We start from the raw sequence: 25005 nt of genomic DNA, 5'->3' as shown, positions 1-25005 counted from the left end.
TATCAATGTCTGATCGTTGGGGGCCCAATGGCTAAAATGTATGAGCCGAAACCCAATTTCAGTGCCATATGCCAGTTTACATATTTAGATTAAATTGGTTTTATGAAGATTAAAGGGGTTGTCCGGGCTCACAGTCTCTTGAATTTACATTAGGAATCACCTATACTCGTAGCTGTAACGTTCCCCTGATAGTTTCCTGCTCCTCCTCCAGGTCCCGTTCGCTGCGATTGTTATTGTCCACCATGTTCTGCCTATCTCACTTCCTGTTACACTGCCTTATGGGTCCCACAAGGCAGTGTGTCTCTGTAGAGTAATGTCTCGCCCCCAACTACTCCCTCTCATCACTGTTCTGCCTCCTGTCAGTCCTCTCCTTCTTTGTAACGACCCCAAGGCCGCCCTTGTCAGCACCTCCAAATCAGCCTCCTTTAGCACTAAAGAATGCCCATCTGTGCCGGTGATGTCACTGGGCTCGCTGCTAGCCGGAAGCTGCGGCTTAGCACAGTGATGAGAAGCCCGGTACATCACCGGCACAATGAAAAAAGATACTTAGTGATTGCAGCGTGATAAGGGGGAGCATCTGAGGAAGGAAATTCAGGTATGCACCACTTAGGGTCCATTCACGCGTCCGTATTTGTTTTGCGTATCCGCAAATTGCGTATCGGCAAAACACGGACACCGGCAATGTGCGTTGCGCATTTTGCGGACCACACATCGCCAGCACCCTCATAGAAAATGCCTTTTCTTGTTCACAATTGCGGACAACAATAGGACATGTTCTATTTTTTTGCGTAACCGAAGTGCGGATCCGCAAATGCAGATGCGGACAGCACATTCCTGCCCCATTGAAAATGAATGGGTCCGCACCTGTTCCGCAAAATTGCGGAACGGATGTGGACCTAATATGCGGACGTGTGAATGGACCCTTATATGTAGTCTGCAAATACAAAGCTGCCTATAAGCAAAATACTGCATGAACCCAGACAACCCCTTTATGTATTGATGACCTACCCTTACAAAAGGTCATCAATAACAAATCAGTGGGATCTAGCTTCTGGGCCTCCCTGTCAATCAGCTGTTTGAAGAAGCCTACAGCCTCTCCTTGTGTACCAGGGTCAGTGCCGTACATGGTATAGTGGCTGTGCTTGGCATTGCAGCTCAGCCCCATTCACTTGAATAGGACTGAGCTGCAGAAAGACCATAGCCTGAAGAAGACGCTGCAGTGTTCACCATAGCATAGAGGCCCCTTTAACCCCTTAAGGACCCAGGATGAGAATGCTTGTCCTAAATGGCCTCATCCTGCGGTCCTTCTCTTTTCCCACATGCGGTGCCGTGATCAGCGGCAGGGATCCATCTGTTACTGACAGCCGGATCCCTGCTGCATCCACCAGCATCGATGATAACGCCGATGCATGTCGATTAACCCCTAATATGCCGCTGTCAGCTCTGACAGCGGCATATGAGAGGTTTGCGCTTCCTCTCCTCATCCATCGGTCCCCGCGCTGCGGTGGCGGGGACCTGATGGTTGCCATGTCAGCCCCAAGCCATTCAATGGCCTTGGGGCTCGGCATGTACGGAGGCCTATAAGGCCCAGCCCCAGGTATTACACTATGTAATTCACTGATAGTCAATGCGGTACAATACAGATGTATTGGATAAGCCCCATTGAAGTACAGTCATCAGCTCCATTGACAATTTTGATCTTGCAAAGCCATTAACTGAGGTTAGGACTCGGAGGCAGCTGTCTAAGACATCTTATATTGCATCTGGTCCTTAAAATAGTCTGTACTTGGTGGGTTATGTAGGATATGGTGGAGGCATAGATGATGGTGGCAGTTGTCTCTAACGTGTCGTGTTGTCAGATTTGTAGACGCTAGTAGACGAAGTAATATGATGAACCTTACACTAGATGCATCCGTTTGGTTAATGCAGTTTCCCATCTCTCCGTGTAGGCAAACACCTATGAAAAGTACTGGCCTTTCTACCAGAAGCATGGAGGCAATAGATTCCCTCAGGAACATGTGAAGAAAGCCATTGCAGAAATTGAGGAAATGTGCAATATTTTACGTCATGAAGGTGTTATTGTACAGAGGCCTGAACTGATCGATTGGTCAGTTCAATACAAAACTCCTGATTTTGAATCTACAGGTAGGTTATTACCTAGTATCGGATGAGAAGAACCTCTCTTGTGTACGGAGCAATCAATATTACATAGATAGACATGCTGAGCAATTGTTTTCTGTAAAATGCTGGACCCCATCATGGAAAGCTGAGGGATCTTATTGGAGTGCAGCCTCACATACTGAATGTACAAAATCTGCATCATTTACAGTAGCAGCAGTGGCGCAGGGAGCTGGGTCCTGTCACTCACCGCAGCTCCCCGCGCTCCTCCCCTTCTTCAGGCCAGCGGCGCTCTAAATGGTAAAGCAGGAAGACTTCTCTCTGCTCCACCATTCAGCCTGCAGACATGGATCGCTCTGCCAGCCTGTGTGGGTGGAGCCTGCAGCTCGGGGATCTGCATAAGCTCCGCCCACACAGTGCTGCAGAGCGATCTGTGCCTGCAGGGAGGAGAGGTATGTGAGCTTTAGGAACGGGACAAGGTGAGTAGGTACTGTGAGGGGGCACAATGGTCATTGCTAATGTAAAAGGGGCACAATGGGCATTTCTACTCTGGAGGGGACACAATGGGCATTTTTTATACTCTGGTGGGGGCACAATGGGCATTTCTACTCTGGTGGGGGCACAATGGGCATTTCTTCTCTGAAGGGGGCACAATGGGCATTGCTAATGTGAATGGGGCACAGTGGGCATTTCTACTATGGAGGGGGCACAGTGCACAGAGGGCATTACTACTATGAAGAGGGCACAGAGGGCAATATTACTGTGAAGGGGGCATAATTGGCATTACTAGCACAGGGCATTACTACTATTAAGGGGCACAATGGGGATTTCTACTATGGAGGGGACACAGAGGGCATTATTACTGTGAAGGGGGCACAATAGGCATTATTACTGTGAAGGGGGACAATGGGCATTACTACTATTAAGGGGCATTATTACTGTGAAGGGGGCACAATGGGCATTATTACTGTAAAGGGGCACAATGGGCATTATTACTGTGAAGGGGCACAATGGGCATTATTACTATTAAGGGGGCACAATGGGCATTATTACAATTAAGGGGGTACAATAGGCATTATTACTATTAAGGAGCATTATTACTGTGAAGGGGGCACAATGGGCATTATTACTGTGAAGGAGGCACAATGGGCATTATTACTATTAAGGGGGCACAATGGGCATTATTACTGTGAAGGGAGACAATGGGCATTACTACTATTAAGGGGCATTATTACTGTGAAGGAGGCACAATGGGGATTATTACTGTGAGGGGGGCACAGAGAGGGCATTACAACTGTGAAGGGGCACAGATAGGGCATTACTTCTGTGAAAGGGGCACAGAGAGGGCATAACCACTGTGAGGGGGCACAATGAAGGGATAAGTACTTTAAGGGGGCACAATGTGGGCATAACGACTGTTAGGGAGCACAATGTGGGCATAACTACTGTGAGGGAGCACAGATCTGTATATGAGGGCACAATGAGGGCAATACTACTGTGAGGGGGTACAATTTTTTTTTAAGTATTGGGGGGGGGGGGGGGGTTGCCAGAGAAAAGACCCGCACTGGGTGCCAAACAACGTAGGCACGCCACTGAGTAGCAGCAAAGTGGATGAGATTTTCATATCTCTTCCACACGATGTAGTTACTTGACATGTGGCATGGATTTTAAGTCTGCAGCATGTCAACTGTGATTGCGGATTTCTGCTGTGGGTTTCACCCTTTGCAATACGGAGGGTGAAATCTGTGGCAAATTCGCAACATTTCTATGCCGTTATTCCACGCCAAAATCTGCTCTATTTTGTGCTGATTTTGCCGCTGCAGATTTTCGGTAGATACACTGTGGAATTTCTACTGTGTGGCTGTGCCCCTAAAGTCAGTGGGCTCTGTGCCACATTCAGCACTTCCATGATTTTCGTTGTGCTGCTCCTATGACAGAGATGGCATTGCCTATCGCACCATATATCATACAGGACACAAAAAATATGCCATCAACTAGCAGATGTAAAAAAAAAAAAGATGTCTAGCGCACACACAAACTGGGTACCGATCTCACATTCAGTAGACTGCAATAAACATGAATCCAGCCAATGTATCAACCATATACTGTAGTATACCAGTACACAGGTAAACATCACCATACCACCACATTGGGAATGGTTTATTTTGCGCCAGAATTTTGTGCCTGCGCCATTTTTATTTTGTGTCAAACTTATGACCAGGATTTTTAATTGTGTCTAAAAGTGTGATTTGATCTTAAAGCAGTCTGTTGGAAAGACGAAGCATATTGGGGGAGATTTATCAAAACTGGTGTAAAGGAAAACTGGCCTAGTTGCCCATAGCAACCAATCAGGTTCCACCTTTCATTTTCCAAAGGAGCTGTGATAAATGAAAGGTGGAATCTGATTGGTTGCTATGGGCACCTAAGCCAGTTCTACTTTACACCAGTTTTGATAAATCTCCCCATTGCGCCTCAAATATTACTACATAAGACACAATGTGTCATGGGGCCTTATGCTTTCAGAATGTTGCATAACTTTTTATACCACTTTGAAGCTCATATAGGTTTTGTCAATAAGATGCTCCAAAATCTCTCTAAGACTACGACAAAACTAGGTAGAAAATAGAATTAGACAAAAAATTGGTGCAAAAGTTGTCTTAAAGAGGACCAGTTACGCCTCCTGACATGTCAGTTATAGTAACTACTTGCATTCACCATGTAATAACAATTCTGGAGCATCCATTCCTATACCTGTATGTTGTGCAATTCCTTCTAGAAGTTATAAATTAATTGCTAGCGGTCTGCAATGAAGGTCCAGATGGGTGTTACCAGTAGGGTGTGTCCCCCCACACACCTGTCACTGGCATTGATTGGATAATATCAGAATGTGCAGGGAAACACCCCAACTGGTAACACCCATCTGGACCTTCATGGCAAACTGCTAGCAATACATTTATCACTAGAGGGAATAATATTGGAAAGACATAGCATAGTCATAAGAATAGATGCTCTTTAAAAAAAAAAAGCTTGTGTCTAGCATGTCATAAATGAAACACAACTGTGGCAAATACACTTCACATATTTGGCGCAGCTACCAGTTCTGGTGCACATCAAGACACTTTCCAGGAGCAGTCACATTGATATATCTCCCCAATGTTCCCACAAAATAACAAGAGGATACATCATGTAAACTGACAACTATACAGACCAAGTCGACCCCCATCCCCGACACACACATTTCAGAATGAGCTTCTTCTGGGGATATGATGGAGATGAAGAATGGAAATCACACTTCAGTTATTTGGTCAGTTATTTCGATCAGTGATCCTCCGCCAAAACCAGGTGCGGGTTGAAAACACAGAACAGGTGCAGATCTTACCCTTATACATGATCTCTGTGTAGGCTTCACTACAGGTTTTGGCTCACAATCACTGACGACAATAACTGATCAAATAACTGAAGTGTGAACTCAGCCTTAGATCCGCAAAACACGGATGCCACCCGTGTGTGTTCTGCAATTTGCAGAATGGAACAGGAGGCCCATTATAGAAATGCCTATTCTTGTCCACAATTGCGGACCAGAATTGGACATGTCCTATATTTTTTGCGGGGCCGCGGAATGGAACTATGGATGCGGATAGCACACGGTGTACTGTCCGCAGCTTTTGCAGCCCCATTGAAATGAATGGCAAGATTGCGGAACGGATGTGGACCCATTCATACAGTCATGTGAATGAGACCTTAGATGTGAAGAGAGCGTAATGGACACTGATTTGTCCCAGTTTAATGAGGGACCCGATCTGGACTTTGCTCCATGTAATCTGTTGCTGGCTGGGAAGAGGTCAGCTTTAAAAAAAAAAATGACTGATCTATGGGAAAATCCACAGCGGGCGATAAGTGTTTGAATGAAGTCCCTGTAATACTTTACTAAATGTTTGTACTGGTGACTTTTTTATTTCATTGGATTTAATGATATAAGCCGGGCTCATGTTTTATATTCCTTTATAAGCCTGTGAAGGTCTGAGGGCACATTGGTCACATCTTGTTGAGGTGGCAGAGAACAGTGAGGGGCACTTACCACAAGCAGCCAGATGAAAAGGGCATTCATTAAGCAGTCCTCAGAGCTCATGACTCCACGCGTTGTTGATGGAGCCTCATGCCAGCGCCCGTAGTCATGACAGTAAATGGCTTTCAACCATAATCACCAGTTCTGCATTCTGCGTGGGTTTGCACTAACCACTGAAGGAATTTCTGCTAAATGATGTAACTTTGGTTAAAAGATGAACCAGCCCTGTGCCACGTGACGGGGCACACACTGTAAGAAGAGAGCTGGCGAGGCAGTAATACTGGACCTCACAAGGAATTCTTAAAGGGCTTTTCTGAGTCTCATGTAAATCTGGTTATTCCCATTATTTAACCTTCTTCTGGCATATCGCTATAACATTATGATCATTGGGGATCTGAGCTCCAGGACCTCCACCAGTCTGGAGATCGAAGCTACAGAGCAGAGAACTGGAAACAGCCCCATCCACCAAACTAAGGGTCATGGGGGTCTAAATAGTTGACCCCCCATTGTTCAGGAGATAATTACATAGTCGAGACAAATTTGGGACAGTTGGCTTTCTTACTTTGAGTCTCAGGTCGGTTGTATTTACCATGAAATAACAATGCTGTAGCATCTTTTCTTCTCTGCGCTGTGCTGTTCCTCTGTTGATCCTCCTGGAAATGCATGAAGAAATTGACAATAGGGCTTGTCTCTATACACATTGACACAGATAAGTACAGACAGTATATCTGAATAGTAGAACATCTGCTTCTCTCTGACAATTGAACCCACTTTAAACACCTACATATGAGGTCAGGATGGATTAGATGGATATCGTTTCTCATCAATTTTATTTTTGCTTTGTGGTATTTGCAGGTCTGTATGCTGCTATGCCTAGAGACATCCTGCTGGTTGTTGGTAATGAGATCATTGAAGCCCCTATGGCATGGAGATCCCGCTTCTTTGAATATAGGGCCTACCGCCCTCTAATTAAAGATTATTTCCGTCGGGGGGCAAAATGGACCACTGCCCCTAAGCCAACAATGGCGGATGAGCTCTATGACCAGGTAACATTTATATCTTTCCTTCTTTTAGCCTTTTTATGTTTTTTCTAAAACTCTTAGCCACGGAAAATGGCTAATGTGCTGCGTTTTCCAGCCTTTTCTCTCCCATTGGTACTTTCTTTCCTATATCATTGGTGGCAGGACTGCCAACTGGGCTAAAGGAGAGGAGATGCTGGCAGTCCCCAGTCACTAGAAGGTGCTCAAGAGGCTGAGGCTCCTTGGGGGGCCCTGACTCCTCTCAATAATGGCAGGTGTGTTACGTGTGTGCTGAACCATCATATCTTGTGTGTGTCCTATGTGTCTCCTGTGTCTGTCTGCATCCGTAATCCATGTCCCCAACATTTCACCTACCATTGTTTTATATTAACCAATGGAAGAAAAGGAACTTGGGTTAGAAGTAGAAAACATGTAACTATAGCAAGGAGCAAGTAATCTATCTATACATCCGTATACAGCATCTATCTATCTATACATCCATATACAGCATCTATCTATCTATCTATCTATACATCCGTATACAGCATCTATCTATCTATCTATACATCCGTATACAGCATCTATCTATCTATCTATACATCCGTATACAGCATCTATCTATCTATACATCCGTATACAGCATCTATCTATCTATCTATCTATCTATCTATACATCCGTATACAGCATCTATTTATCTATCTATACATCCGTATACAGCATCTATCTATCTATACATCCGTATACAGCATCTATCTATCTATCTATCCATCCGTATACAGCATCTATCTATCTATCTATCTATCTATCTATACATCCGTATACAGCATCTATCTATCTATCTATCTATACATCCGTATACAGCATCTATCTATCTATCTATATATCCGTATACAGCATCTATCTATCTATCTATACATCCGTATACAGCATCTATCTATCTATCTATCTATCTATACATCCGTATACAGCATCTATCTATCTATCTATACATCCGTATACAGCATCTATCTATCTATCTATACATCCGTATACAGCATCTATCTATCTATACATCTGTATACAGCATCTATCTATCTATCTATATATCTATCTATCTATACATCCGTATACAGCATCTATCTATCTATCTATCTATATATCTATCTATCTATACATCCGTATGCAGCATCTATCTATCTATCTATCTATCTATACATCCGTATACAGCATCTATCTATCTATCTATACATCCGTATACAGCATCTATCTATCTATCTCATATCTACCTTGAGAGCGATTGTTTTGTCTATCTATATTAGTCCATCCGTCTATCATCAATATCTATCTGTTTATCTTCTATCTATCTATACATCCGTATACAGCATCTATCTATCTATCTATCTATCTTATATCTATCTATCTATCCATCCATTTATCTATCTATCTATCTATCTATCTATCTATCTATCTATCTATCTATTTCATATCTATGTATCTATATATCTTATATCTATCTATCTAATATCTATCTATCTATCTAATATCTATCTATCTAATATTTATCTATATCTATCTATCTATCTCATATCTATCTCATATCTATCTATCTATCTATCTATCTTTCTCATATCTATCTATCTATCTATCTATCTATCTATCTATCTATTTATCTATCTATCTCATATCTATCTATCTATCTCATATCTATCTATCTATCTATCTATCTATCTAATATCTATCTAATCGATCTATCTATCTCATATCTATCTATCTCATATCTATCTATCTATCCATCTATATCGATGACATCACTAACATGATTTATCTTGAGGTGACTCGGCTTTAATAAAATTTACACAAATGTCTGCAGAATATTTATTGTATCATAGCAATTCAATTTCTTATTATTCTGCTTTATTAACAGAAACATAAATATAATATTTTGCATCAAACTTATAACTATTTAATACATTGCAATGTCCATTGCTGAGTTCATGAGGCTCTATATATATATATATATATATTCATCTGATGTCATCGCTGCTTATATAAATGAAGACAAATAACAGTCTAGTAAAGATGCATCAAGTGGTTCCCACACCAGCACTGCCACATGTTTCAGAAAGAAGAGTAAGCAGGCATCTTCTGTCCACTAGAGGGGGCTGCTGTGCAATAAGCTGCAGTTCCCACACATTATGACATCAGCATGACCTAATGCAGTTTCCTGGATTTTATCTTGCTCCAAACATAAAGTCACTTTCAGAGGTCAAAGAAGAGTCCGACACTGTTCAGACACACAATATATGAGAATAATCTGGGCACCCATACAGCCTGGAGACCATCCCTCTCCTTCTTTATGTACAGGATTTACCACTACTGTACATTGTTATTGTATCATATTAATCTGTAAAAAATAATCACATATAGTACAAAATAAACCAGTAATTGACATCTGTGCGCAACACATAGGCAAATAGAGCAGGGCTGAATTTGCTATTAAACTCTTGAGGCATGATGATAATGCAATAGGCTTAGCTATGGGTTTACTGCATAACATTTTCTAATGTGCTACATGACAATCTCAGCTCTGCTGCATCTATTGTGATATAGCAATGCTTACATAGCAGGGATTAAATAGGACAGCGAGCGATTGCTGAATTTGTTTCAGGAGCAGCAGACATGACTATACCGCCATGCTATGCCTTATGGTAATACGAGTGACCTCTGCCCACCTGAGCAATAACTATAAGAGCAAGCAATACACATTCCAGCATCGCAGGGCGGCACATGTGGTTCACAGGGTTAGGAACGTAACTTACTATTTCACTGTCTTTATTTTAGAAATACCCTATTCGTACTGTAGAGGACAGACAGAAGCTCGCTGCTCAAGGGAAATTTGTTACTACAGAGTTTGAGCCCTGTTTTGATGCTGCTGACTTCATGAGAGCTGGAAGAGATATATTTGCACAGAGAAGCCAGGTAAGGTCCATAGCAGCCACATGGTCTGCCTCTAGGGAGCCCTCTGGCGCTGTAATAAAAGTGGAGGTTACTACAGTTCTGGAGGGCTGGGACGTACAGAGGGTCCTAACTGCTCATAGTTCTTGTGATATCCTCTGATGGCACTTTAAATACCGTAATGTAGGTTCCACGAAATTATTAATGACATCAAATGATATACTTAAAAAAAAAAGCTAGAGACTAGAACGCCTCAGAGTCGTATACACATATTTTTAGGCGAATTGGAACACTTTTCATTAGTCATTGATACATCTCTACAGGTCAGATGGATAATTGACTGTCACCCAGGAACCGATTTGCTTCTTTTGATGTTAGCTGCAATTTCATCTTGTTGTTTGTTTTAATAGGTGACAAACTATCTTGGAATTGAATGGATGAGCAGACATCTGGCACCCGAGTACAAAGTGCATGTCATCTCGTTTAAGGACCCCAATCCTATGCATATTGATGGAACCTTCAATATCATTGGACCAGGACTTGTGCTCTCTAACCCAGATCGCCCCTGCCATCAAGTAATCTATCTATCCATCTATCTCATATCTATCTATCTATCTATCTATCAATCTATCTATCTATCTATCTAATATCTATCTATCTATCTATCTCATATCTATCTCCTATCTATCTATCTATCTATCTATCTATCTATCTATCTATCTATCTATCTATCTATCTATCTATCTCATATCTATCTATCTCATATCTATCTTTCTATCTATCTAATATCTATCTATCTCATATCTATCTATCTATCTATCTATCTATTGTTGTGGACATTTTATTATGCGGACATTTTACTTTAGGAAGTGGGTGTGTTTTTATAGATTGTCATCTGTCTCCCTGTGTCTGATTTAGCCAGAGAGCGCTCTAGCAGAGGGTACTTTGGCTGAATCGGGACCAGTGGTAAAACCATCAGTATGAAAACCTTCTCATGGGCTTGGAGACATATCTGCTTTTAAGACATGCATATCTGCCTTGTCGGTATACTAGTACCGTATACTGACAATAGCCGTAGCAATGTCTCACAGATAATTTCAAACCTATAGGAACCAGTAGAATGATCTTTATTAGATACTGATCACCTTTGAGCAGTATTGAATGAGATCCATGCTGACAGTGATGGGGGGTGGGCGGCCACCTGGCTGATCAGACAATGGACATGACTCATCCTTCCTTATACAGGGATGGGGCGTGTGCATTGTCTGCCCAGCCACATTGATTGCCCCGCCCTGTCCTTTGACATCACTTCCTGCATGTTATCACTTCCTGTATCCTTGTCTTGGGCCAGCCCCTTTTTTACACCTTTTGTTAGTAAATAAAGGTGAGCAGACTGAGCAGGGCGGAGGAGTTGCTCAGAATTTTCAATCAAGATGGGAACACCTGGGTCTATCTCTGACTGGGCCTGAGGGAAGAGAGTTTCACCTTTTTCCTTACACAAACTTTGATGCGAGCGGATTACAACTATTAATATTTTCTACAACAGATGGCGAGCTTGGAAGGATTCAACTGATTTTTTTCTCTGCACAGCAGGTAAAAGGGAGAGGAATAGTAAACTGTAGTTTTGTCTGCTGTGTCAGAGAAAATTTCTGCTTGTTAAAAGAACATTTTTCGGGGGGCGTGGCCAGCCATGGAAGAGTGAAGACGCGCTCACTGAGAGCTCCGCCACACTCCTGCAGTAATCCGCAGCCATCCTGATGGGGAAATCGGTCAAAAAGGGTAGAGCCCGTCCATCGGCTCCCCTGGCCTCATCCCAAGGTGACTTACCTCTCCTCTTCGCCAGACACTCGGCCGCTTCGTCTCTAGCCTGCCAGGAGCGCCGCACGGGCCTGCAAGATGGCGCCGACGCGCCGCTCCTTCACTCACAACATGCGCGCCCGGACCCTCTGGAAAGCCCGACCCGGTCCTCTTGCCGCCAGCGGTCCCGGGAGCCGTCTCCCCGCCCGCTCATGGTGACTCAGGCGCCCTCTCCTCCCTCTACCCGAGTCAATGGATCGGAGCCTCCTGCTGGAGACCGAGAGCCGGCTAAGGGGCCCCAATTGCAGCCGGCGGCCCCCCTACCACTGCCCCCTGATGTGGGCCGGGAATTGTGTCCCGATGACCCCCTATGTGGGCAGGGCCTGAGACCTTCAGCACCTTCTTTCTGGCCACATGGGCCCCTGTCAGCCCCTATTGAGACCCCTCATGGCAGAATGGACCCCGCGGCAGCAGTGTCACCGACCGCTATGTCCCTTTTTGCCCTGGGGCAACACAATGGACCAGTGCAACAGCTATCTGTTACTCCTCCAACCCTGGAGGTTAACCATCAAATGGTTTTGGACCCATTTCGCCTTCCCTCTCGCTCTCCAGCATGCTCCTTGGCCGCCTCACCCCACTGGTCTTCCGGATCCTCCTGGGACAGTCCCCTCCATCAGCATTTGGGGGAGCAGGCGACCACAATCAGTCCCTTGGCCAGTGTCAGGCCTGCTTCACATGCTGCATCCCCCCCTCTTTTGGGCGTGCCACCATCAGCTTCGGCGATCCTACATAGTGAGGACGCCAGACCTCCATCGATGGCGGACTTGCGCACTCTTATTAGCACACTACCCTCTAAGGAGGACCTATCTGTTTTTGCCACTAACATACTGCAAGAATGCCGTCAGGAATTTTCTCAGATTCGCTCTGACATGAAAGTAATGGATTCCAGAATTGATTCAGCGGTTCATGAGCACGAGGCCCTGTCAGCCACAGTTTCCTCTCTCCAAGACGCGGTTCAGTCCCAAAGCGAACAACTCAATGCACTTCATTACCACTTAGATGATATTGAAAACCGCAACCGACGTAACAATGTGCGAATCCGCGGCCTCCCTGAATCTGTTGCAACACCTGATCTCATGCCCACTGTTGTTGGACTGTTCAACAAAATTCTGGGACAGCCGCCAGGCACTCATGTTGAAATTGACAGGGCACAGAGAGCTCTCAGACCTCCCAATCCAGATAGCTCCAGGCCAAGAGATGTTATCTGCAGAATACACTTTTATGCTCTTAAGGAACGGATCTCGAACAATGCACGTCAGTCATCACCTCTGTCCTATGAGGGATCCTCCCTACAATTGTTACAAGACCTATCTCGTCACACACTTGCGCAGAGGGCTGCGCTCCGACCCTTATTGGATCTACTTAGAGAACGCGAAATACCCTACAGGTGGGGCTATCCATTCGCCCTTTTTGCCGGGCCCAGGAAACAAGCAGTGGTACTGCACAGCCCAGAGGACTTGCCGGAATTTCTACGTGCTCTGGACTTGCCGCCTGTCAATCTTGGTCCTTGGCCCACCATACTGAATCCCAAGCCCGCTCAACTAGGTCGTTCCCGCTCGCCTGGGCCCAATCGATCTGGATTGCCTGCAACCCCCGCACTGCCTCCATTTGGGCAGAGGAGACTCCGTCCTATGAATCGTCGCCGAAGATCTTCAGCTGACTGGGACACTTGAACACCACCTTGGGACCTCGCGCTTGTTCCTCATTGGCATCTACAGTGTTTAACCTTGTTTCTTCCTATTGTTTTAGGGATTGTGGTTAGTTTGTTTTGCAGGCGAATCATCATCGAAGATATTCTACTGGCCCGGTCGTTTGACTGTCTTCAGGCTGCTTCCATTGATATTATGTGTCTGGGCGTTTGTGTCATTTAGCCATATTCGCTCCCTTCTCCTGGACCCCGTCTGGATGGCGGGACTTATATTGTGTTCATTGTTTCTTCTGTCGGGAATTGTGGTTGGTTTGCTCTTCTTAGGCTGTCACCTTCCCCACGTAGTTTGAGGTACCCTCTGGGGGATCTTAGCTCCCTGGTGATTGCCTCTTTTGGTCTTTTTGACCCTGATAGTTATCTCTCTTCTCCTTTCCTTCTATTGTTTGTCAGCTCTTCCCTCCCTTCTCCGTCCTTATCCCTAGTGTTTCTTCCTTGTGTTTTCTCCCCTTTCTTGTTACAGGCATGACGTCACTCAAATTGGCATCGTTCAATGTGAAAGGCTTTAACTCCCCAGAAAAGAGATCCCAAGTGCTCTACCATTTCCACCGACAAAGAGCCCAGATTGTTTGTTTTCAGGAAACTCACTTCAAGCACGGTAAGGCTCCTGCCATTCGTAACAAGTATTACACCTCCTGGCACTTTGCGAATAATCCGGATACTAAGTCAAAAGGTGTCGCCATAGCGATACATAAATCTCTCCCCCACCAGGTGCTGGGCTGTGTAATTGATCCCGGGGCTCGATACATTATCCTCACACTTCTGATAGGGGGCCGGGAATTTACTCTCATTAATGCCTATGCCCCGAACCAGAATCAGGTTTCCTTCCTGATTGATTTAATTGACAAGGTCTTGCCCTTAATACGCGGAACGGTCATTTTTAATGGGGATTTTAATCTTACTTTTGACCCCACGCTCGATAACTTCTCGGCACGGGCTTCCCTTTCCTATGCGGCCATCAAAAAAGTGAAACGAGCACTGTTACAGCTACAACTACTTGACCCGTGGCGCTTGCAACACCCTTCGGATAAAGACTACACATTTTTCTCGGCCCCGCACTCTTCCTATAGTAGGATAGATTACATTCTAGTCCAACAATCCGCCCTGTCATGGCTAGATTCCACTTCTATTGGCAACATTTTGTGGTCTGACCATGCCCCGGTGTATTGCTCCCTCACGCTCCCGTTCTTGACTAAAAGAGAATGGACTTGGCGATTGAACGAGTCCCTCCTCCTTGACACTGTATGCGTACAGGACCTTACTGGCACTGTTGCTAATTTTATGTCTGATCACGCTTCGGACCCCACGCCCCTTCCTACTCAATGGGAAGCCCTCAAATGTGTTCTCAGGGGGATCTTCATTAAACATGGTTCTCGCCTTAAAAAAGAAAAAGCTGCCTCTCTCAGGGCTGCTTTGCAAAAAGTGGCCTCCTTGGAACTGACCCACAAGCGAGCCCTCTCTTTGCCGGTGCTCCGCGACCTCCATAATGCACGAATGGATGCGCGTCTTCTTTTGGACTCTTCCTATAAACGGATAGTTCAAACATGTCGCAGCAAGTTCTACGAATACGGCAATAAGTGTGGCCGCTTGTTGGCTAGGGCACTCAGGGGTCATATTGCTGCTTCTCATATCCCAGCGGTCAAGAACTCCCGGGGACAATTGTCGCACACGACGGAGGACATTTCCTCGTCCTTTCAGTCCTTTTGCGCTGATTTGTACAATCTTCCCGACTCCTCTGGCAGGGAAACTGATGTGTCTCCCTACCCGCTGAGCTGCTGCCCCACGCTGTCTGCCGAACAAGCTGCCAGCTTGGAGTCTTTCGGAAGGGGAGCTGAAGCAAGTGATCAAATCCCTCCCGGGTGGTAAGAGCCCGGGCCCTGATGGGTTCACCGCTGGCTTCTTTAAATCTTTTTCCACCATCCTTGCTCCCTTTCTGGTGAGGGTCTTCAATGCGGTATCCCCTCAATGTCCCTTCCCCTCCCAATCCACTATGGCCCACATTGCGGTTATTCCTAAGCCCGACAAGGATCCCCACTTATGTACCAGCTATCGTCCTATTTCTTTATTAAACGTAGACTTAAAAGTCTACGCCAAAATGCTAGCCAATAGACTGAACGCTTTTCTGCCCTCTCTGATACACCACGACCAGGTGGGTTTTGTCCCGAGGAGGGAGGCTCGTGACAACAACCTCTGGACCTTGGATATCATTCACCACGCAAAAGTCTCCAATACCCCTCTTATGATTTTGTCCCTAGACGCGGAGAAAGCCTTCGATCGTATATCTTGGCATTCTCTCCGCTCTGTCCTTTCTAAATTGGGTCTGGGCCAAACCTTTCTTGGGAAAATACTTAGTCTTTACCACCAGCCTTCTGCTAGAATTAAAATTAACAGTACCCTTTCCGCCCCTTTTTTCATCCGCAATGGCACGCGCCAGGGATGTCCCTTATCTCCTCTTTTGTATGTTTTGGGGATGGAACATCTCCTTTCCGCGATCCGTGCCAACCCGAACATATCTGGGGTCACGATTGGCTCTGTGGAACATAAGTGCGCGGCCTTTGCGGATGACCTCTTGTTATACATCACTAACCCCCACCTCGCCCTCCCATCCCTATTACGTGAAATTGCACTCTTCGGTAAATGGACGAACTTTAAAATCAACATGACCAAATCTGATGCATTGAATGTATCCCTACCTCAAACATTAGTCTCGTCGCTTAAATCTGCGTTCCCATTTAAATGGCCATCGGCGGGGATTAAATACCTAGGTGTTAAGCTCTCAGCGGACTTATCCGCGCTTTTTAAGTTAAACTTTGCCCCGCTTTTGCGAAGTTTCCAGAAAGACTTGGACTCTTGGCATCGTCGAGACTTTTCTTGGTTCGGCAGAGTCAGTATTTTGAAAATTAATCTACTACCTAAATTCCTTTACCTCCTGCAGACCATACCCATTCGGCTGCCGCTCACTTTTTGGCCGCAAATAAGACGCTGCTTCACGCGCTTTGTATGGGCCCCGTGCAGACCGCGGATAAAATCGCAGGTCTTGACTCGGTCTAAAGAGCTGGGGGGTGTTGGTTTGCCGGATTGTAAGCTATATTATTATTCTGCGGTATACGCTAGGCTTCTGGATATGTTGCGATCGGAATCTAGCAAATTATGGGTCCATATAGCACGCAACTCCTCTTCACATGCGCTCGCGGTCCTTCCTTGGCTATTTGGCAAGCCTGGCTTTAAAGCCCCCCCCACTGTCTTTCACGACCAGTCACACGCTCACGACGATTGCGTCCATTAATCGCCGTACACTCCTCATTGACACAACTGGCCCTCTGACGCCGATCACCGATAACCCGGCTTTCCGCCCAGGACACTCCTCTGGGCCCTTCCTTACTGGTACCAAACTGCGCCCCCTTCGGTTCTGTGATGTCATCACAACCTCAGGACTGAAGCACTTAAGCCAATTGATAGAGCCTTCTCATATACACCCCAGGCATAACTTTGAGTATCTACAACGCCAACATTTTTACTCTTCCATACGTCCCACCCACACCTTGAGCAGGAGCCTTACAGTGTTTGAACAGATGTGCCTAGCTCCCTCTGCAGTGCTCCGGGACATTTCTACCATGTATAACTTGCTTACTCTCCAGACTTCTGACCAACTCCCTTCCTTCTGCCACGCCTGGAATCGTGACCTAGGGAATGGCCTCACCTCTTCTCAATGGAAGCGGGCTTTCCTTCTCTCTCATAAAGCTGTAATTTCCACTAAGGCGCAGGAAACGAATTATAAAGTTCTCTCCAGGTGGTACAGAGTGCCGTCTTTGCTTCACAAATGGTTTCCGTCTGTTTCAGACCGTGCTGGAGGTGTCACACCGATGAAGGCACTTTGTTGCACATTTGGTGGCACTGTACCGTCCTGCGACCTTATTGGAACTTTGTGCATCGCATTGTACGAGAAGTAACGGGAATTCCCATCCCCAACACTCCTGAAGCTCTTCTGTTGTTTATTTTTGATTTGACTATTCCTGCCTTTAAGGTGTCGCTCCTTAAGTATATGTTACAGGCTGCAAAAACGGTCATCCCTCGCCACTGGAAATCACCTACACCTCCCTCCCCGGAGGAATGGTTTGAGGAAATTGCTCTACACCAGCGGATGGAGGATCTTATCTGCGTCACCCCCCTGGACACCTCTCGATTTGTTCGCACCTGGGGCCCTTGGGAAACTTTCCGGGGGTCAGATGAGTTTCATAATGCCCGTCTGTGACATACAGGTCTTTAACCCCGCCCTTCCCCACCTCTCGCTTCCCCTGCTCCTTCCTTCCTTGTGTTTGGTCTTTCGTTATGTGTCCCCCCTTCTTTTGTGTGTATGTCTTACTAGGGTTAGACCCCTATAGCCTTCTCTGTCCCACATGATCTATTTACTTCTTTTACTCATATACTGGCGCGTGTTTGTAGTGCCCTTTCATGTGGGAAGATATACTTTAATGCCTTTTACTTCTGGAGGCTACTAATTTGCTGTTCTTTGTATACCACATCTACTTATTTCAAAATCTCAATAAAAACCTTGAATGAGAAAAGAAAATGTTTCGCTCTATTTGTGTAAGGATAAAGTAAGTTTTTTTGTGAATCTGAGTTGATTGTACAGAGATTGTATGGTGAGATTGTATGATGAGTAGTACAGGGTATTGTGTTTTTTGTAACTTCTTAACTTTTATGTTACTGTGATTTTGTAAGAGGCAATTTTATAGAGGTTTATAGAGGCAGCAATTGGTTTTAGTGTTTGTACATTAGAGACAGCATTTAGAGAGTATTTTTATATTGTTAACCTGTAAATCACCCACAGAGTGGAGGTTTTGCTCTGGTTTCGGCGGTAGGGAACAGGAAATATAGAAACTGTTTTTATTGCTGGATTTTGTAGACACTATCTTGATTTCCTCTGTGTGATGACCATGTGCTTGTCGGCCATCTTTACGACCTAGTGGTATGTCGGCCATCTTTAAGTTTGTCGGCCATCTTTAAGTTGCTATGGAAAGCGATTGATTGTTTTTGCCTGAAATGTTAGGTTTGTCCAGAATAGTTATCTTGTCTTTTTGTAACCTTTCTATGTACAGTTTTATTTTGTTTTGATAAGTTTTATGCGGGATATTAGTTGAGTGTTCGGTTATGGTATAGCTCAGTGACCAGTCTGATACAGGAATCATTGTGTGAGCATTAGTGGCAGTTTAGTGGTGAAATCGTCCTATAGTTGATGATTCTGCTTAATGTTTGTATATCTGTGGCTGTTACACTGACTTGTAGACTTGTTTGGCATAATTAGTATGGGTACTACAGTGTACAAAGGTTCTGTGCCAAAAGTATTGGGACAACTCCTAGAAATTGGTACTAGTGTTTTTTGTTGTTTTTTGTAGCAACCATTGTGGTGTTTGTTTTTTGTGCAATGGAAAGTGTTTTTAAGGAAGTAGAAAAGTTGAAGGACACTGCTGCCATTCTTCAGGCTATGCAGGGATCTACTGATCCATGGCTGCAGGCTCAGAATTGTGTAGCAAACCTGATCGGTACCAAAAAATGGCGCAAAAGGAAAGGCAAGTATGCTCTGATTTTTACTGCTGGGTGGATAGCGGATAAATATCATGAGTCTTGTAGGCTGAAGGAGAAGTGGAAGATTTAAAAGTGGAAATTGTTAAATTGAGAACTCTTGTCCAGCAGGCAGCTGAAGCTAGCGCTAATTATGAATGTACTGTGAGGTGTAATACTGAGCTGTGCAAGGAAAATGAAAGTTTATCTGAAAGCCTGATGCATGCACAGGGTGCTGTAAGGGAATTGCCAGAGTTATTGAAACAACCGTTGGAGAGTAATGTGTCTGGCATTAGGGGCAATGTATGGGCTGTAAGCATGAAGAAGTCTGAGGACTGTGGTTCAGATAGTGGAACCGACTCAGGGATGGAGATGGACAATGTGTCTGACCCTGGAGTTGGACGTATTAACACAAGGCCAGAAGATTCCTCAGATGAGTCCGTGGTAAGTGGACTCAATACAGATAGTAGTGTGGGATCTAGTCATGCTAGGATGGTTAATGTGCGCCAAGTCAAATCACCATGTGCCCAGACAAGGTATTGTGCAGGGAGGCGAGCTATCCTTTGTTTTGCATGCAGGGAATACGGGCACATTGCACGATATTGTAATGTTGCTAATGGCAACAGACACAGGTATGTTAAGTACCCCAGAACCACACCTAGAAGTGAAGTGGTTTATTCAGCAAGGTGGGGTAATGGTCCCAGACATGCTTCTTTGCAAAGGCAGAGAACACAGGGACAGCCAAGGTCTTTGAAAAACCGGTTTTGGGACATTGAAATGTTAAATCCTGCTTCTCTGGTATGAATCTGAAGCTGTTTGGGGCTGGGCAAATTAACATTTCAATGACTGGGTGGGTAGAGATTCTCCTGCACGGTTTCAGGGGAACCCTCCAGGACATTGATTTGTTAATTCAGTCCTATACAATTGTATGTGTTCCTAAGGTTTGAGTTTTGGGTTTCAAGTTAAAATTAACTTTTTACTTTATCTCAATGTATATAGCAGGACTGTCTGTAACTGATGTTGTTTGTTTTTCTCTCCTGTTTACAGGTCTTCTTCTACTAATCCATTTAAATTTTTAGGTTTTATTGTTGTAATCAAGTTTTTTTCCTTTTTTATTTTTCAGTTATTTTGGTCTATTTTCGTTTGGGTATTTCTTTGATTAATTTACATTTTTCTTCTTTTACTAATCCATTTTTATTTTTTAGGTTTTTTATAATTTGGCACTTTTCTCTTTTTCTTTTTTTCTCTTTCTTTCCCTCTCTTTTCTCTGTAGATTTGGTTAGGAGTACTGGGGGGTCTCATGATATTGTGTGGGAACTACTGTCGGAATTCAAGGGTTGCTACTGAGTGAGAGGTTTTTGATCAGTCACTGCAAAAAGGGCTTTGTGTGCTGTTCAGCTTGACTATATAGAATCATATCGGCAAAGGAAAGTGAGTTGATGAGCATTTTTTTTAAGGAGACAAGGTGATATATATCACCTGGGCATACCAATAGCTGTGTGAGTAACCCCATTCCCCACAGTAGTACTGTGTGTTTGTTTCCTGTGCACCCCTCGTCCCCACAGAAGGTACTGTGTGTTCTCTGTGCATCCCTCGTCCCCACAGAAGGTACTGTGTGTTCTCTGTGCACCCCTTTTTCCACTCCAGGTCAATTGGAAGCCCTATCTTGTGGTCAGGTCACTATTCAGAGCCAAAACCGAGGCTGGTATATCTCATTAGGAGACTCAGAGGGCCGCTGTGTGTCGGCGAGAGCCCTTTTACACTGATTACTCCTTTTCCTGAGGTCTAACTAGGGTGAACGGAGTCCGTGTGTCGGTGCCAGAAACCCTAAGGCAACTCAGAGGTGAACGAAGGGGAGTAACAGCCATCCAGCGTGTGTCGCAGGGCAGTCCTTGCGTAGGTCACGGTACAATTCCTAGCGTAGGTCGCGGGAAAATTCCTTGCGTAGGTCGCAGGAAACTGGAGATGGACGCACCTACTTTTAGAAGGCTCGAGCATGAGTTTAGGGAAATTTAGGGAACAGAAGGGTACCACTTCTGATTATAGGACAGCCAAGCAGTACATGAAATCCATCTATGGAGGAGGAGTTGTTAAAGGGATTCTGTCAACAGTTTTTTACCCCCCCATTTAAAAATATGGTTATGTTCATGGAGCTCTAGCGATTCATAATGTGGTCTTATAACCGAAATCTGTAGGCTCATTTTGTCTAAAAAACGTTATGACTAACCTGTCATTCATCTCACAAAGGTGCCCAAGGGGATGCTCATGTCTTCCAGATGCCGCCCGCACCCGCCGCCATTAGTGCCCAGCTCCTCCTTTGCTGTCATCAGCGCCGCCTCAGAATCCTTGCTACGCCTCCGGCTCTCCCTCACTCCCCCCTCCTTCTTCTCTAACATCCCGCGCGTGCGCACAGGCCTGTGCCTGATGCGCCCGTGCGGACTTCTCAGTTCGGCTTCTTGGAGCGAAGTGCGCATGCGCCGGCACTTCGCTCAACCTCCCGATGACCTGAACACTGGCGCCAGCCTGTCAGAGGCCTGTGCGCACGCGCGGGATGTTAGAGAAGAAGGAGGGGGGAGTGAGGGAGAGCCGGAGGCGTAGCAAGGATTCTGAGGCGGTGCTGATGACAGCAAAGGAGGAGCTGGGCACTAATGGCGGCGGGTGCGGGCGGCATCTGGAAGACATGAGCATCCCCTTGGGCACCTTTGTGAGATGAATGACAGGTTAGTTATAACGTTTTTTAGACAAAATGAGCCTACAGATTTCGGTTATAAGACCACATTATGAATCGCTAGAGCTCCATGAACATAACCATATTTTTAAATGGGGGGGTAAAAAACTGGTGACAGAATCCCTTTAAGCCCCTCAAAGATTGGCACCAAGGGACTGTAGGTTCAGAGTGGACCATCCCAAAGAAGGGACCTTTGAGGTCTGGATTGGGAAAAAGTTTGTCCGTAAATTCCCCACTAGACCCCAAAGCCATGGTTCCCTCCAGAAAGCAGAACTGTGGCTGCACGAATCCATCGATCTCCAGCAACAGGGCATTCAAAAGTCCCAGACAGTGCGAACTAACACTGTCATGTACTCCTGTCCCGCTAAGACTGCAGAGTCCAAGAGAAGCGCTTTTCTCTTTCTCTTTCTCTATCTCTCTCTCATCCCTCCGTCATCTCTCCATCTAACCTTGAGATGATGCACCATGTTTAATCCAGCTTCTCTTCGTCCTGGTTTTAAGGACGATGAGAAGGGGGGAAAGTGGTGCAGAAAACAACGATCTTCAAACTTTCTAACCTCTCAAATGTCAATCCTTTTCTTTGCTGGTACTTGGGTCCGATTTTTGCAAAGAAGGTAAAAATCCCGACCGATCCATGGCCTGAATGTTCCGCTGTAACCCTTTTATTCCATCAGGTATGCCCCCAGGCAGCCCCACGGGTTATCACCCGATGTCCACCACCAGGTTCGGGAGTTTCTCCCGGACCCAGACTCAATAACCAGTGTTCATTCTAGTCAACCAGGTGATTGGGTCATGCTAAAGAAACATCCGAGGACGGGACTAGAGCCGAGATATCTTGGGCCATTCCAGATGCTGCTGATGACCCCAACCTCTCTGAAGTTCGAGGGAAGAGACAACTGGATCCACACCGGTCACTGTGCAAGAAGCTGCTCCTTCTATACGCCGGAGTGAGATGTTCCTGTTGTCTAATCGACTGAGTTACCGAAGACCGAACAGACAAGACGCCCTGAAGACCAAACCATAGACCAGATGGTCGACCAACGTGAAACGCCACCTCCTAAGTCACCTCCCGAACAAAAGAAGACGTGTCAAGATTGACTTTCTGTTTTCCATCATCTGTTATGTTTTACAAGACAGTTTTTTTTTCAAAGAAGAAGATCGAGATCCGTCGAGGGACATTGGGGAGCATATGACAAAGAGGAGGGACTGTTGTGGAAATTTTATTATGCAGAGATTTTACTTTAGGATGTGGGTGTGTTTTTATAGATTGTCATCTGTCTCCCTGTGTCTGATTTAGCCAGAGAGCGCTCTAGCAGAGGGTACTTTGGCTGAATCGGGACCAGTGGTAAAACCGTCAGTATGAAAACCTTCTCATGGGCTTGGAGACATATCTGCTTTTAAGACATGCATATCTGCCTTGTCGGTATACTAGTACCGTATACTGACAATAGCCGTAGCAATGTCTCGCAGATAATTTCAAACCTATAGGAACCAGTAGAATGATCTTTATTAGATACTGATCACCTTTAAGCAGTATTGAATGAGGTCCATGCTGACAGTGATGGGGGGTGGGCGGCCACCTGGCTGATCAGACAATGGACATGATTCATCCTTCCTTATACAGGGATGGGGCGTGTGCATTGTCTGCCCAGCCACATTGATTGCCCCGCCCTGTCCTTTGACATCACTTCCTGCATGTTATCACTTCCTGTATCCTTGTCTTGGGCCAGCCCCTTTTTTACACCTTTTGTTAGTAAATAAAGGTGAGCAGACTGAGCAGGGCGGAGGAGTTGCTCAGAATTTTCAATCAAGATGGGAACACCTGGGTCTATCTCTGACTGGGCCTGAGGGAAGATGGTTTCACCTTTTTCCTTAGACAAACTTTGATGTGAGCGGATTACAACTATTAATATTTTCTACAACTCTATCTATCTAATATCTATCTATCTATCTATCTATCTATCTATCTAATATCTATCTCATATCTATCTATCTATCTATCTATCTATCTATCTATCTATCTATCTATCTATCTAATATCTATCTCCTATCAAATCAAATCAAATCAGCTTTATTGGCAGGACTAAATACATTTTAGCATTGCCAAAGCAAGTGGGAAATAGGAAATAATTAGGTAGGGTTGGGGGATGGGGACATATACAGGGTGGGGGTATAGGAGTCCATTGTATATCAGGCTCCTCTCAGTTTATGGCAGGCAGTAATATATTGTGCTGCTATGGCTGTGGGCGCTCAGTCTGTACCGGCTCAGGATCTGTCGGTCTTTTGGATCAGGGAGTTTCTCCAGATATGGGGTCAGTTTGTACTCCCTCTGCAGGCTCTGGTATACTGTCAGCTTCTGGGATGTTCTTATGTCGTTCCTCCAGATGCTAATATACTCCTCTTTGTACTTGTGTATCGTCCTCTGGATTTCGCCCTTTGTCAGGCTATATTGGTTGGTGGCTTGGGCAGGCTGGGTTTGGGTGACTTGTTGCAGGGTGCTTTGTTTTTCTGGGGCTTCTTGGTGTAGCAAGGCTTTGTGATGATACGAGCTGGGACTGCTGCTATGAATATGGGCTCTGAATGATAGCACCCTCTTCTGTACAGCAAAGTAGAGTGGGAATCTGCCCAGTTCTGCTCGACAGGCGCTGTTTGAGGTGCCCCTGTGGACCTGGAGAAAGTGTTTGCAGAGTTCTAGGTGAATAGTTCTGTTGGCCCAGAGTCCCACTTTGCCCGGTCTGTGTATATGTCTGGGCCCCAGACTTCGCTGCTCTACAGGAGGATTGGGGCGATGATGGTGTCAAGGATTTTAAGCCAGACGGTCACTGGTGCTTTAAGGTGATACAGACGCCTTCTGATGGCATAGAAGGTTTTGCTCGCCTTGTCTTTCAGTGTTTCCTTGGCTTTCTTAAAACTCCCTGATTGGCTGATGTCTAGGCCCAGGTAGGTGTAGCTGTCGGTTTCTGAAAGTGGACAGTTATTTAGTAGGAAGGGAGGATGCCCGGCTGCTTTTCGGTT

At 45.3% G+C, this 25005-nt stretch overlaps 1 protein-coding gene across 2 annotated transcripts in view; it reads left to right on the top strand.

Annotated features, from left to right (window-relative positions):
- The window catches only part of LOC120985861 (glycine amidinotransferase, mitochondrial-like), an 85971-nt gene that overhangs the window by 47694 nt on the left and 13272 nt on the right, over positions 1-25005 (top strand). For both annotated transcript variants that reach the window (XM_040414055.1, XM_040414054.1), the window contains 4 exons: positions 1950-2145; positions 7040-7230; positions 10025-10162; positions 10549-10713. In XM_040414055.1, the coding sequence (XP_040269989.1) occupies positions 1950-2145; positions 7040-7230; positions 10025-10162; positions 10549-10713 (690 nt within the window). The remainder of the gene's footprint in view (positions 1-1949; positions 2146-7039; positions 7231-10024; positions 10163-10548; positions 10714-25005) is intronic.

This window comes from Bufo bufo, chromosome 1, assembly GCF_905171765.1.
Source record: "Bufo bufo chromosome 1, aBufBuf1.1, whole genome shotgun sequence".
In the NCBI taxonomy this organism is placed as follows: Eukaryota; Metazoa; Chordata; class Amphibia; order Anura; family Bufonidae; genus Bufo; species Bufo bufo.
The sequence above is the reverse complement of the archived record's forward strand: the minus strand, read 5'-3'. Positions and strand labels throughout refer to the sequence as shown.